At 41.3% G+C, this 15,508-nt stretch overlaps 1 protein-coding gene across 1 annotated transcript in view; it reads right to left on the bottom strand.

The window, feature by feature from the left end:
• SNTB1 (syntrophin beta 1) overlaps positions 1-15,508 on the bottom strand; it is a 225,136-nt gene that overhangs the window by 119,878 nt on the left and 89,750 nt on the right. Inside the window, exon 2 of the mRNA XM_007451661.1 lies at positions 5,257-5,473. Coding sequence (XP_007451723.1) covers positions 5,257-5,473 — 217 coding nt within the window. The remainder of the gene's footprint in view (positions 1-5,256; positions 5,474-15,508) is intronic.

Here is a 15,508-nt window from a genome sequence, read left to right as displayed (position 1 = left end):
TAAGAACTGGGTAATCATGTTAGGAAAAAAAAAATCACAAGTCATTATAAAGGATGCTATCATGAATGGATCTATACACAATGTTTAGCAGGACCTGTGCTACCCCTGTGTTGAGGCTTAAAGGGTGACTAGGAAGCTGTCAGGGAGGCAAGTATAGGGTGTGCAGAAATTGTTTAAGGGTTCCTGGAGCATAACGGATGAGATGCAGAGGCGCTGGACAGTTAGCAAAGATCCAAAACCTCATGGGGATTTTATGCAATACTGAGGAGTTTCATGATTAGTGAAGGTGACGGAAGCCACGTTGACCAAATGGATAAATTTTGAGTGTTTCACACTCCCTTAACTAGCTGAGAGTAGGGTGGATGCTAGGGGATGGGGGAGGGGCAAACTCGAACCTTGGAAGCATCCAGTAGAAAATATGTCCCAATAGTCTAGAGGACTTGGGATAGTCTGGGCCTGGACTAGGGCAGTGGCCGTGATGGCAAAGAGCTGACTGTGAAACACAGGAGATATTTACGAGGTGGCAAAAGAACTATTGTAATCATTGACAACCAGCACTAGCAGTGACATATTCTTGTGTATTCAGTGCCTGCTGGGTGACCTTTTTTACACAAAGAGCAGCAATGCTACCTGCTGTTCTATGGCTGTTTCAATTTGAGAAATTGAACATTAGAGTTTTATTTATTTATTTTTTTTGCGGTACGTGGGCCTCTCACCGTTGTGGCCTCTCCCGTTGCGGAGCACAGGCTCCACACGCGCAGGCTCCACACGCGCAGGCTCAGCGGCCATGGCTCACGGGCCCAGCTGCTCCGCGGCATGTGGGATCCTCCCAGACCTGGGCACGAACCCGTGTCCCCTGCATTGGCAGGCGGACTCTCAACCTCTGCGCCACCAGGGAAGCCCGAACATTCGAGCTTTTAATGCAAACTATGAGTAGCTGTGTGTCACCACCGAGGGGATTAGCCCCGAGATGCTGAGGTTTTAGCATCCAGGAGACCGTTAATTCCTGGCCATGGTGCTCACAGTTCAGGTGAGCTGTTCTGCCAGGCACTAAAATCGGAAGCAATGGGGTGTCATGTTTAAGAAACTGAGCTTGGTGCCAGCCAGGCCTGGGTCTGAATCTCAGATTTCCCATTGGCTTCAACTCTTGTTTCTGAACGAAGTTTCGTTGTCCATAAAATAGAGATTAGAGTACTTATGACCTAGGGTTGTTATCAGGATTAAATGAGATACTTGCTTAAATTCACACATAAGTGGTGGAGCTAAGATTCCACCGTAGATCTAGCTGACACCAGAAGCAACACTCTCCCTTTCAACTTCTTTCCCTTTTATATTTAATATTTGCCTAATTTTCATTATTTTTAAAAATGCTACTTTCAATTTCTATTTCCCTTTTGACCCAAGAGTTATTTATTTCAGAGAGAGCTTTTAAAACTCCATGAAGAAAGGCTTTCTGTGCTTTGGTTTTGTTATTGATTTTCTAGTTTTATTCCACAATCATCAGAGGATGTTGTTTGTATTATTTCTACCTTATGGAACTTACTGCATTTTTTTGTGACAATCTATGGTTAATTCTGTGAATGTTCTATGTAGATTAGAAAAAAAAAGTGTACTCTTTATTATCAGGGTACAAAGACTGTGATGTGTCCAGACATCCCTTAATTATGTCAGTTGGGTCTTTTGTATCTTTGTTTATCTTTTGTCCAATTGCCTTGTCTTGGATTGAGAGTAGTATTGAACTACCTAATTTTAGTATGCTTCTATTTCTTCTTGCATTTTCTGCATATTTTGCTGTAAAGGTTGCTGCTGTTACTTGATGTGCCTTCATAACTGCTGAATTCTGTTCCCTGTGAACTCTGGCCTTTAACATAAACCAGTTCTTCTTTGCCTTGATCTGTGCTTTTCAGTCTGCACTTTACCCTGTCATATATCAAGATCAAAATTGATGCTTTTTGTTTTTGCTGTTAGTTTGCATTTGCCTTATACAATCTGCACAGCCTATATTTTTGGCCTTTTAAAATCACTTTGTGTTAGGTGTGTCTCATACTCAGCACAGAGTTGAATTTTGCAGAGTCCATATTTCTGACTGGTACATTATACTCTGCCTGGCATGTGACTGGAGTTCCATAAAATATGTTTCTTTTTTCTTTTCTTCTTTTATTCAACCAGGGTCAAGACTCAATTAAACCCCTAGTCTTTTGGGTTTTTTTTCTTTTTTTCAGTTTTAATGAGGTATAACTGACAAAATTGTAAGATATTTAAAGTTCACATCATGGTGATTTGATACACGGACACATTGTGAAAGGTTAATTTACTGTCAGCAGTTTTGTATCTGTTTGGACCAAAATCCCCTCCTGGACCCTCTGGCTTAGCTGGATTCTCTTTTTCAGTCTTGCCCTCCTGGTTCTCACACCCCAGCAGGACAGGCTTTCCCTTACCACCTAGGAGGCCCTACATATACTTATCAATGGTCAACTTGAAAAGCACCGATATAAAAGTTTAAAAATGGGAACTATATTCAGTATCTTGTGATAAACCATAACGGAAAAGAATATGAAAAAGAATGTATATATATGTATAACTGAGTCACTTTGCTGTGTAGTAGAAATTAACACAACATTGTAAATCAATACTTCAATAATATAAATTTTTTTTAAATGCATCCTCTCTACTGGCTTGACAAAATGAAGCTTCCAATATTTGAACTAAGGCCTGATATCTCCCCAAATATTCTTTACAATGCAATTAAATGATTGGGAGAAATATGATAGCATGGAAGTCCACCGTTGAAAGGAACCCTAGAAATCATCTACTCAAACTCTCTCCCTAATGTACTGACCACTTCTACAATATCCCGAGTTTTCTAGTCTCTGTATTTTTCTGGGAATGGTAAAACTGACACTGTCACCCATTCTATAGCCATGACATTAAAGACCAGTTGTATCATACATTAACTATATGACCATAGGAACTTATGTAAGCCCTGAGCCTCAGTTATTTTTTCTGTAGAGTGGGGATGATGTTAGAAACTCAGAGGACTAAACATGATTACAAATTCAAGGACAAGGCAGGAAATGTGAAGACCCAGGCAGGTAATTAACTGAATCCCCTATGTGTAAGGCAAAAGGAGTGACTAGGAGAGTTCATTCCCTTTTCAAAGGATAAGACTCTACTGGGCTCCTATAGATGGGAGGCCTGCCTACGGCAATAGAGGCCTAATGATATCATTAGATCTTCTTATTTTTCTAGAAAAGTAGAAATCTGGCTTTTTTTTTTAATAAAGTAATTTCTTATAGCCCATATGAAAGTTGCAGAAACCTTTTTTTTTTTTTCTTTTTTTTGGGGGGTGCACCATGCAGCATGCGGGATCTTAGTTCCCAGACCAGGAATCGAAACTGTGCCCCCTCTGTGCGGTGGAAGCACAGAGTCTTAACCACTGGACAACCGGGGAAGTCCAGAAATCTGCCTTTTTGATGTGAAATTTTCTGACTATTCAATGTGGCAACTAATTCAAATTTCTTTGCAACCCTAGATAGACCACTAAAAACACATATCTGTGGGCTGGGGACACCTAAAGGCTGCCACTTTGCAGTCTCTGGGTTGAAGTAATTAGCATGCTGCCCAGCACAAGACAGCCACTGGATAAATTATGAATTCATCAGATCTGAAACCTTAGACCTCAGACTCTTGGGAGAAAGGACTTGTTTGACTGAGTGGGTAAAAGCTCAGGGAAGAGGAAACTCGGGAACCAGGATGTAACTGTAGGCCCAGGAAAGTGGTAGAAATTGAGGGGAGGGGAAGCAAAAGAGAGAACAGGTGGGAATGGACCATCTAAGAATTCTGCCTCCTTCCCAGTCTGCCTTCTCAGATTCATCTTTTGCTGATACCCACTGGCTCGCTCATATAATGGCTGATCTCTGATCCCTATGCAGATAGAACTGACCTAGGAGACGGGCGGGGAGCGGGGTAGACCCTGCAGCTGACTGGGGTCAGAAGAGCTAGCAGCTTCCTTAGCATAAGTTTACTGGGAAGAGAACAAAAAAAGCACTGAGCTGTGAGCCAAGGAGGCAACTTTCTCCCTGCTCTTATTTCCTTTGGGTTTTCCCCATCAGCAGCTCGGGAACCCAGCCAAATACTTCCTCTTGGGTTGGGGTGGGGTTGCAGCTGTCCCACTCATTTGTAAATAAGGGCCAGTAGAGCTTTTTCTTTTTTTAGCATTTGAATGAGGATGCAAAGGTCACCACCATTCCCCCCTCACTGGCTCAATTTCTCTCTCTCTTCTCTACACGTCTTTTATTTTCCTTCCAGATGTATGTTTTCTGTCAGCAGAGATAAAGGAAAACTTTTGGGGGAAGAGGGACCCCAAATACTTGCTCATCTTGCCTGGATTCCTTCTAATTGCCATGGATTAGGTTATATGTCTATCCTCTGGCAAAGATGTCACGTATAGGCTTTGGGAAATAGCACTCCAGGCTTGGATCGAGGCCACTCCTTTTTCTCTCTTGAGGATAAAGAGAGCGTCAGAGCCGAAAAGTGTTAAGGATGCTCTCATCAAACCCCCCAAGTACACAGTTGAGAACACCGAGGCCCAGAGAGGCCTAGTTCCTTATTGTTACCTAACATCAATAATACATAGTACTGGGGACTTCCCTGGTAGTCCAAGTGGTTAAGACTCTGTGCTTCCAATGCAGGGGGCAGGGGTTCGAGCCCTGGTCAGGGAACTAAGATCCCATATGCTGCATGGTGCAGCCAAAAAAAAAAAAAAAAACCAGTAGGAATAATACATAGTATTATAGCTTATATTCATGGAAGGTTTTCCTGGGCTAAGCAGTTCATATGGATTTCCTCATTTAATCTTCACAACTCAATGAGGCATTGATTTCAACTATTTCCATTTTACATACGACAAAACCGAGGTTCAGTGCTCCGAGAGACTTGCCCAAAGTCACATATACTGGCAGAGGCAGACCCAGGGAAGACACATAAGATCCTGACTCCATTGATTCAACTTTTTCCAGAACCAGAGCTTAGTATACAGATTCTTCATGAGGATAAAAGGAAGAAAAAGAAGGATGGAGGAAGAAAGAGAGGGAGGCCTAGCTTGACATATACATTCCTGCATCGGGGTCCTTTCAGGCTATTCTTTGGAAACCGTCCAGTGTTTCCAGAACACAAGTACAGCCTGATAAAAGCTCTCTTTCAACCGCAGAGACCAAAGAGCAGCGAGATATGGAGGAGGGCGTTAGCCGTCTTTACCTGTTCTCAGGGTCAGCCAAGGCCATGCTCCGAGTGACGAAGCACATCTTGAGAGGGATGCTTTTCCGGTCTCTATGGAAGGAGGAGGACTGCGATGACAGAGGATCTGAGGACCCGCCGCCTAACCGAGGGGATTCTGGTGGAGGCGTTTCCCACCCAATCTCGGATACTGGGGAGCCTTTCTTCACGTAGGGTGTGGCTTCCCTCATATACTTCACTGCAAGCAAAAAGACAACAGTAAGCACTTTTCAGTACATCAGGGCTGAATTTCTGGAAAGTCTGATGGCATTTTTGAAACTTGTACTAGATAAGCTCTCAAACAGAGACTCTTAAAATCTGAACAAGATTCAGAATTTCTATTCCTTAAATTAGGTACCAACGTGGTTTTTAGAACTTGCCATCATGATAACCTGAACTTGAGAATTACTCTCAACTTTTTTCAATTATGACAATTTCTATCTTTTCTGATTATGAGGTGCATTCTGGGAAAGAGGCTGAAAAACAAATGGGCAGAGAGTGAGAAAGCATATCTTAGGCTAAAAGACACACAGTTATTCAGTATAGATGTAGGGAATCTGGTGGCCACATTGACTATCCACGTCTCCATTATTCTGTTGAGACGCTGGGACAGGCTTCTCAATTTAACAGTATTAAGAACATATATGCAGGGACTTCCCTGGTGGCTTAGTGGTTAAGAATCGCCTGCCAATGCAGGGGACACAGGTTCGATCCCCAGTCTGGGAAGATCCCACATGCCACAGAGCAGCTATGCCCGTGCGCCACGACTACCAAGCCTGCGCTCTAGAGCCCTCGAGCCACAACTACTGAGCCCGCATGACACAACTACTGAAGCCCGCGCATCTAGAGCCCATGCTCCACCACCACAATGAGAAGCCCGCGCACGGCAATGAATAGTAGCCCCTGCTTTCTGCAACTAGAGAAAAGCCTGTGCACAGCAACGAAGACCCAACACAGCCAAAAATAAAATTTTTTTAAATTTTTAAAAAAGAACATATATGCAAAGAAATACACAGAAGAACACTTATTTTGTAATGGTAAAAATCTGTGATGGCAAAAATATTACTTGTATGAACCGAAAACTAGAAACAACCTAAATGTCCACTAAAAAGAAAGAGGACAGGTTAAATAAATTGTAAGACGTCTACACATTCATTAAAAAAAATGAGATAGCTATAGAGGCGTTGATGTAGAAAAACCTGTAAGATCTATTAACAGTCTAAAAAAACTTTAGAGAACAGTGCATATACTGTACTCATTTTGTGTATAAAATCATAGATATTTATCCTCATATAGCTACAACTATTTCTGGATAGAAATCCAAGAAAATGTTAATGGTAGTTAGCTCTAGGAGTGGAACTGCAAGTCAAGACGATGGAAAAATAGACCATTACTATTCATTTATTACTCTTTTATACCATTCTCATGTTTAGCCACGTGCATATATTACTTTATGAAATTTAAAGAAACAAAATCGTTTAAAAGCTGAATGGAGCAGACTAAAATTCTGCTCTTTGATATGTTTACTAAGGTGGTATTTGCCAATTCTAAATTTAAGCATTTGGTCCTTAGACAGCTTTCAAGTTGACAGGGAAACTGGATTCTTGGAATATGCAATATAAGCTTCCATATCCTTCTCTCTGTCACTTACATGGTAAGTCCCTTAGAGGTATTTGTTATTACAAATGGCAGTGGATTGGAATGGGTGCAAACCAAGGGGCACTTCCTCCAGATCTCTGGTGATTCAATTCCACAAACTAGTGCCTTCCCTGTGTAAGACTTGGACTCAGGTTCATGGAGACTGCAGGAATAAACAATACATGGTTTCCATACTTAAGAGTTACAAAATCATGGCTGACTGTAGTGGATGCTGTTGGTGTCCCAGCAGATCCTTTTCAGCAGCTAGGGCACCTATATCCTAGCTGCTGTGTGTTGGCTGAGAACAATTCTTAGCTACTCTCCTGCTCTGGAAAACTGCTCTTGGACCATCAGAAGCCGTCAAACCTGGGAGACTACAAAGCTGCTGCCCGATTCCCCAGACAGAGGCTCTGCTTCTAGGGAACCCCACCTAAGACAGTCGCATAAAACAAGTACATAAACTGTGGCATAAAGCAGAATGAGCTATAATAAGAGTAAAGGACCTTGGAAGAATTCATCAGACAAATGGATCTAGGGGCTTGAGTGACAAGTTAGGTTTGCAACACTTTAATAAGCAGACCAAACATACCCACATGCGTGCAATATGGATCTATATACTGGAGGACCCAAACTAAATATCAAAACCAGCCACATGAATTTAAGACAGAGGAGATGTCATTTAGCACCAACACATATTTAAAAAGAAGATTTCAGAATTTTCACTGAATATAAGTGCAACTGGGAGAAAACAGCTCCATGGTTGCCGCAAACCCGTTAGCACAGGTTGCAGTTACAGATGAAGAAAGGTGATTCATGGACAGTGTATTTCAAGGAATATTGTTTATTTCTGGGCAGTGTATTTAAAGAGGAGCACAGACATACCTACAAACAAATGCAGAAAATTTAGTGGGACCGAATTAAGCTGTCTAAAAACTGGAATAAATAAATTCTCTTTTGAAGGTACTGAATTTCCATTTCTAAAATGCTTTTGCAGAAGCTAGAACTCTGCTTAGCTTTGTATATTGTGGACTTATACTTATTGATATATGGGAAATTCAAGTATCACCTGAGATTGAAGATTCTACTTTGATTGTATTATTATCCTTCTGGCTGGAGTAGGGGGTGAGCGTTGTGGAGGTGAGAATCCAGGGATGCTTCACGGAGTAGGTGGCATTTGAACTTGGCCTTAAAGGGTTAGCTAGGACTTTTAAAAGTAGAGGTAAGAATAGCAGTCCTTCTTTTATATAATGTACTCTGATTTATAATTTCTATCACAATTCCATAGGAAAGGAAAATTGGACCTCAGTTTGGAAGGGGGATGAAGAAGAACATTGATCATACTCTTCATGATGTGCCAAGTATGAAATCAGGCACTCTTCCTTAGAACCTATGTTTCCTCTGAGAGCTTTAGATGTCATCTCTCCTTTTCACCAGTGTTGGGAAGACGGCTCAGCAAAATCCCTAAATGAGTCTTGAGATCTCTGGCACCACCAGAAAAGAAGACTCAATTTCAAGGAAATAAAGGAGACTAAGAGATTATCATCATTGCTCCTAAGCAAGATACACTAAGATCACTGAACTACTTCCATAACAACACCACAATCCTGCTTAAAGTTCCTTTGTTCAGGAGTCCTGCTTCTTTTTGATATTTACAGGAAGTGCAGAAACTTGTTCTTGGGTATAGCAACGAGAGCAAAAGAAAATTGTCTTGGATTTGTCCAGAGCTCACAATTGCTGGCCCAAGGGAAGTGGCAAAATTGTCAGACTATCCCTTCTGAGGGATATTCCAAGTAGTTTCTACAAGATTTGGCCATCAGTTATGAGCATAATTCTACGGTCAAGCAGCGCCCTCTCCAATCACCAACTGAGGCCTGAGGCTAAGTCCCCTCATTCAGACAGTAAAAGCACTGCAGCCATGCCTGGGCGTTGTAAAGCAGTGCCTCTAATAAGAAATGAAGAGTGTGTGAAAACTTTCCGTGGTCCTTTGTGCCTTAGTGTCCTGAAACTTCTACACGTTGCAATCAAAATAATGAATGTGGTCTAATTCAGGGAGGGTAAGATGTTACCTAAGACTAGATCTGACAGCAGTAGGTGCCCCAAATTACAGTGTATTAAATAATATAGAGGTTTGCTTTTACCGAAAGTCTAGTGTGAAAGAAAAGGGCTGCTAGGGCAACTCTGCTCCCTGAAGTTTTTAGGTCCTCAGGCTTCTGCTCCTTTCCTGCTCTACATTGCTAACCTGCCATCTAATGACCCAAGAGGGCTGCTTGGGTTCCAGCCATCATGACCAAATTCCCATCGTTAGGAAGAAGGAAAAAGTCAAAGACACACTACCCTTCCTTCAGGGTCACTTTTCAGAAGCTGACATGCTATCTACTTACAACCTATCAGCCAGAATTTAGTCACATGGCCACTTCTACATGGAAAAGAAATTTACCCTTAACTCTGGACAATTCTATGCCAACCTGGCTAAAAGTTGGTGGGAGGGGAGGCTATTACTGTGGAAGAAAAAGAGAACAGACATTAGGGAACAATTCTTAGCTTTTGCCACAGGGAGATATCCCTAACCGTGCCAGCTTAACACAACTAGATTTTATAAGATATAACCACAAATAAATGTATTGGAGCAATCAGTAAAAAACACAAGAACTAGGTTTCATGAACTCCGATAAGTGTTTGTTGTGTACTAACTCACTTGAACCTCACAACAACCCTAGGATACAGACATTGCAATCATTCCCATTTTACTAAAGACTGTGCAATAGAGAGAGAGAGAGAGTAACTCATAAACTCAAGTTAGAGTGCAGGAAAGTGGCAGACACATGAGTCAAATTGAGGCAGCCTGGCTCCAGAGTCCTTACCTTTAACCATGAAGCAATACTGTTTCTCTCACTTTTAAAAAAATTAATTGGATGAGTGTGTGTGTGTGTGTGTGTGTGTGTGTGTGTGTGTGTGTGTGTGTCTGTGTGTGTCTGTGTGTCTGTATGTGTCTGTGTATTTAAGCCAACGTTTTCATGTACTGGGAGAAAACATCCAGTTAAGAGGTTATTTGCCTATAACATAAGAGAGCTGGATCTTGTAAGGCTGAACTAGTAAACTGGCATTTCAACAAATGCCTTTTAAGGCACTGTCATATGTATAATACAGGGTTTAACCTGGCAGAACTGAACAGCTAGTGTCTGCATAATTAGACCGCCATGTGCTTACAGACAGTAATTTCAGGCAAAGAACTGTTGAAACTGATCAAGAAGCAGCCAGGCCCAGGCTCAGGGCACCTCATAATCAGGACTAATTAATAAACCATGCCCTTTCTGGGCATCATGAATTAAAAACCATGGCTGAGCAATTAAAATTCCAATCTTCCCTTACAAAAAAAGGGGGAGAAGAGAAATGAGAAGTGGTCTCCACACCAATAATGCACCAAGTCACTTTCAATATGTTTCCAGTTTTTCATCTGAAAGATGCACAGTTGTGAAGATTTCAAAAGAACATTCAGGAAAGCCCATGTTTGCAAAGGCCCCAAGTTGCCACAATTAAATCTTTGTTGAGGAGGCCAGGTGACATTTGAAAGGAAAAGCACACACAGGCTACTAATGAGGAAATGCTTTAGGCAAATCCAATCAACTCTCCTACCAGGCTGGTTTCTGAAGAACCAGCAAGTCCCTCTGTTATGTGCAAGTTTTCTTCTTAAAAATAACAACAAAACAACCAGAAAAGGGATTTCCAGATTACAGGAGGAAAAGAAATATTTCACTACTCTAGGGGATGTGAACATGAAATGTACATTTTCTAATGTGATTAGGGGGAAAAGGCATCAGCTGGAGCCAAGAAACCTGAGTATTGGGACCTTCAGTGAAACTTGCAAACTGGGGACAAGTTGGTGACAATGGGGTTTGCTGACTCAATATTATACGCAAGAGACTTCTCTTAATGCCATTTCCTGGGTCATCTCAGGAAAGATGCAGAGGGAGATCATCAATATTTCCAAAAAGACCAAGAAATGATGAAAGAGGTAATATAAGCTTCTCAGAAACTACAGCTAATCTCTCAGGAGGCTGAGTGGTGAACTAGAAAGAGAATTGGCCCTGGGAGTCAGGGACCTGGTTCCAGTTCCAGCCCTGTCGCTAACTACCTCTCCAGCTCTGGGCAAGTTATTTCACCTTCTAGACCTCATTCTTCTCACATGTCAGGGGTGGGAAATAAGGCTCCTACCCTTCAAACATTCGAAGATCCCTTGGGCAATCACTGTTAAACATTTAACATCACTGTTAAAATGCGTGCCAAATCCTTAGGCCTTAGGCAGATGTACCTTCTGACTTTTTACCAAGCCCTATGGGCACCTGACAAATGAAAATAAACCTATGTTGAGCTTATATACTTAGGTTACTTTTTCTTTACTTTGGCACAGTGGCCTAGAAGAATCATTGTTTTCATTCACTTTCTAGTATTTTTTTCACTTATATTTTGCCAGGTGGGTCCTTGAGGGTAGGATTTTCAGACATTTGAAGGATGACCAAAAGGTTCGCACGAGGTCATAAGGACATTGTGGGTGAGGATGCTGAATTTTCATATGTGGAGTCAGGACTAAAATAAACTGGTTATGAATTTGCTAAGCCTCTAATTTAAAAACTGACTCAAAAATTACCCTATTTTCTACAGCAGAGTCATTTGAGGTGACCTGCCTTGACTCTTCAACAAAGCAAGCTCATTGTCACCAGGGATGACAGGTGGACCCAGGGAAAGTATCCTATTCCATGAGTCCTACAACCACCCAGAAGGATGCTGATTGGTTTAGTTATCCATTAACTGAACAAGCATTTAGTGAGCTCCTGCTATGGGCATGGCCTTTAGTGCTGGAGTTATTTCAGTGAACAAAACAGACTGGGTGCCTGCCCTTGAGGTGCTTACATTCCAGTGCATATGAGCAGGATTGGGGTGTGTGTTTGACAATAAACAAACAGATATAGAACTCTGCTCTGAAAGAGACACCCACTAAAGGACTTGGGTCTGTCCCAATTCCTACAGAGCCATTCTGGCCCTGCCCACTTCCTGTCAGTTGACTACCTCTTGGTCCCCATTGTCCGCAGACCAGCCATAGAGAAATACCGTTTAATTCTCTGAACATGCCTCTGTTCTTTGCACATGTGTTCTCCTCTGCATGGAAAGCTTTCTGGCAAACTCCTCTTAATATCAAGTAAGTCTCAATTCAGGTAAGATTTCCTTCTTGAAGTCCTCCAGGCATGCCTCCCTTAAGCTCCAACCACGGTTTGTGGCGATCTCCACTGATATTAGCAGCATCAGGACATAAACATTATGATGATGGCTTATGCCATGCAAGGCACTGTGCTGGTTCATCTTACAAATATTTAAACACACATCACGTGCAGGTATCTGTTCACATATAGGTCTCTCTGGTGGAATCATAAGGTCCTCAAAGTTGAGTGACTACAGTAGAAGTGAAAACTCTATACTCTGGAACCACACTGCATAGTTTCAAATCCTGCCTCTGCCACCTGCCAACTGTGTGAGCTTGGGACAATTTTCTCAACCTTTCGGTGGCTCCATTTCTCCATCTGTAAAGTGGGGATAAAGAGTAGTGCCGGCCTCAGAGAGTTGCTGTGAGGATTAAGTGAACTAACACATACGAAGGGCTTAGAACTAAGGTCAGCACATGCTAAGTGTTCATTAGTGTTAGAAAAAAAATTGATATTCTTATCTATATCCACAGCAATTAACACAAAAGTCTGGCTGTAAAACACGGAAGTCTTAGGCAAATGAAAGACAAAATTAGTAGGATCTCCAAGATACGATTTTTCACAGATTTGTTCTTCAGGAGAAGGAGGCTTATAACAGAAGTAGCAGAGGCCAAAGAGTATCTGTCACTGATCCAAGGTTTCGAGACAAAGGAGTAACAGACGAGGCTCAGAAATCCTTGTCCTCTATCCTGAAGAATGAACGTTGGCAAAAGCTCTTTCTGTAAAGGGCCAGATATAAAATTTGTTGGTCCTTAGGGTCTTGGTCACAACGACTTCCTTCCATTGTAGCATGAAAGACACACAGATAATATGTAAATAAATCAGTGTGGCTGCATTGCAACAGCATTTTATTTACCCAAACAGGCAGTGGGCCTTGTTTGAACAAAGGGCTTTAGAATACCAACAGCTATTGACTACTCACTATGCATCTGGCCCTACTCTAAATATCTGAAGTATATTAGCTTATTTAAAAGCAGTTCCATGAAGTAGGAATATTATAATGCCTACCTCACAAGCTAGGGGAGTGTGGCATGGAGAGCTGAAGTGACTTGCCCAAGGTCACACAGCAGCAACTGGCAGAGCCAGGATCTGACCTGAGGGAGTCCGGCTCCAAAGCCTCCAGAGTCCGAATCACTTTCTGTGTTCTTTCCTTGTACTCTGGATGCTGCCTCTACACATGGCTAGATGCTTATGTCTGAATGAATCCTGTTTGTCCAACCATGAAAATTTTAGAAGTCATACTTTTAAAAATACGTTTTTGTCTGGAATGTTTTTCTTATACTCCTTTTCTTATATGAATCCAAATCTTACTCCTATAATTTGTATTCTCTGATGGTGGTGGCTCTACTCTGCAGAGTATACAAAGCATTTAGAGCACTTTATAAACAGATAAAATATACATATTTGGCTTTACAGAAAGAAAAAGACAAGCCTGGCAAAAAGGAGGCTAGAACCACTAGTACCTTCCTCATCTGATATCCAGTTGTTATTGGGTTCCTGGTCCACATTCTCTTAGGGCCTAAAGGAGTTAATGGATGACCTAATGCATGACAGGCATGCTTTTACTATTTTAGGTCCCTAAAGAGTTGCTGGAAGAGGGGCCTAATGCCTTAGATAACAAAATAGGGATTTAAGAGTTTCACCCAAGCCCAAACTAAATAAATGAAATATAATAGGGTAAGATGGAAAGTTCTGTCATTGTGTATTCAAAATAAAAATCATTGTAACATGTAGGACAGGAGAACTGTATTATAAGCAGTTTTGTGTGAAGAAAGGTTCTAGGGATGGCCATGGTTATGACTGCATAATAAAGTAACAGGACATTAGGCTCCAATGATACATGTATGGTGTTCAGAAGAGGATAGTTCCCCTCTTTGTCACCTTGATCAGCCCATACCTGAAGCCCTAATGGGTTAGACAATGTTCAAATGAGGGAAAAGAGGGTAATCGGCTTGTCAAAGATTCAGGAAATAAAGAAAACATAGGTTAAATGAGAGGCATTAGCTCATAGTAGTGAAGAGCATAAACTCTGGAGTCTGACTGCTGGGGTCCAACTCCTATAGCTTTTCTATCACCAAGCTCTTGAGCAAATACCTTAGTTTCTTCATGTGTTATTTCTTTCACCCATCTCATAGGTATTGTGAGGATTAAATGAGTTAATATAAGTAAAAAAACTTCTAAGGAACTTGGCATAGTAAACACCATAAGGGTCAGTTACCATTATTAGAAGGTAACCTAGAAAAGCGAAGATTGATGGGGCCTAAAGAACAGAAAGCTGTGCCCAACTCACTTTGTGTATCTCTGCAGGGTAGAGCCATAGTCAGTGAAGACAGATTATAGATGTTACATTTGGGTTCAACGTAGGAAAACACTGGAAGTAGTGAGTTCGCTATTGCTAGTAACATTCAAGCAGAAACTGCATGAGCTATCTCCCACGTTGCAGAAAAGATTCTGTTACTCTGCAGAAGAACAGATCGCTTCTAAAATCCCTTCAAGCCGTCATGCTCTATGTTCTTCCTGGAATGTGGTTCATTAAGATGCGGAATCCAACGACTCCAGTACAGTGAGGGCAGGTCATGGTTGTATATCATGCAAAGTCATGCTGTACATTTCTTTGTTATTATATGCTTATTAGCTACATATTAGTTATGTGACAATGGGACGGTTTGTTAACAATATCTAAATCTTAGAATTCTCATTTAGAAAATGAGGAAAACAGTGTCTTCTTTAGAGAGACAATAAAATGAACTAGTTTAATAAATGGGCTCTAGAGTCAAAGAATCTGGGTTCGAACCCCAAATCTTCTACTTTACAAGCTGGGCTTCTTTGAGCAAGGTATGTAACCTCTCTGAACCTCAGTTACCTCACCTGATAATAATACGACCTATCTTGTAGAACTGTCATGAGGGTTAAATAATTTTTAAAATGTATGCAAAGCCATTAGAACAGTGCCTGGCACATCCTTGGCACTCACATATAACTACTGCTATTATGTTGCTGTTACTGTTGTTAGGAAATTTAAATGAGAACATGTACTGCAAGAAGACCAATCTCTTTTCTAACTCTAGGAACTGTCAAAAAATCAGCAGTGCTTAAAGTATCATTTCATTCATGCATTTACTGCACATAAATTAAATCTGGGGTTTCTACAGCATATAATTCAATACACACACACACACAATTGGACTGAAGTGTATTCATTAGGTATTAATAAGTACTTGAGAGAATATGGATTAAATGTCTACAGACTTGCTCCTCCAACAATTTGCCAGTAAGCTCTTCACCATCACAAATAATCATAGTTTCTCTTCCTTCGGAAAATACAGTAACTGTTTTAACAG

This window comes from Lipotes vexillifer, unplaced genomic scaffold (genome assembly GCF_000442215.2).
Source record: "Lipotes vexillifer unplaced genomic scaffold, Lipotes_vexillifer_v1.1 scaffold440, whole genome shotgun sequence".
NCBI lineage: Eukaryota > Metazoa > Chordata > Mammalia > Artiodactyla > Lipotidae > Lipotes > Lipotes vexillifer.
The sequence above is the reverse complement of the archived record's forward strand: the minus strand, read 5'-3'. Positions and strand labels throughout refer to the sequence as shown.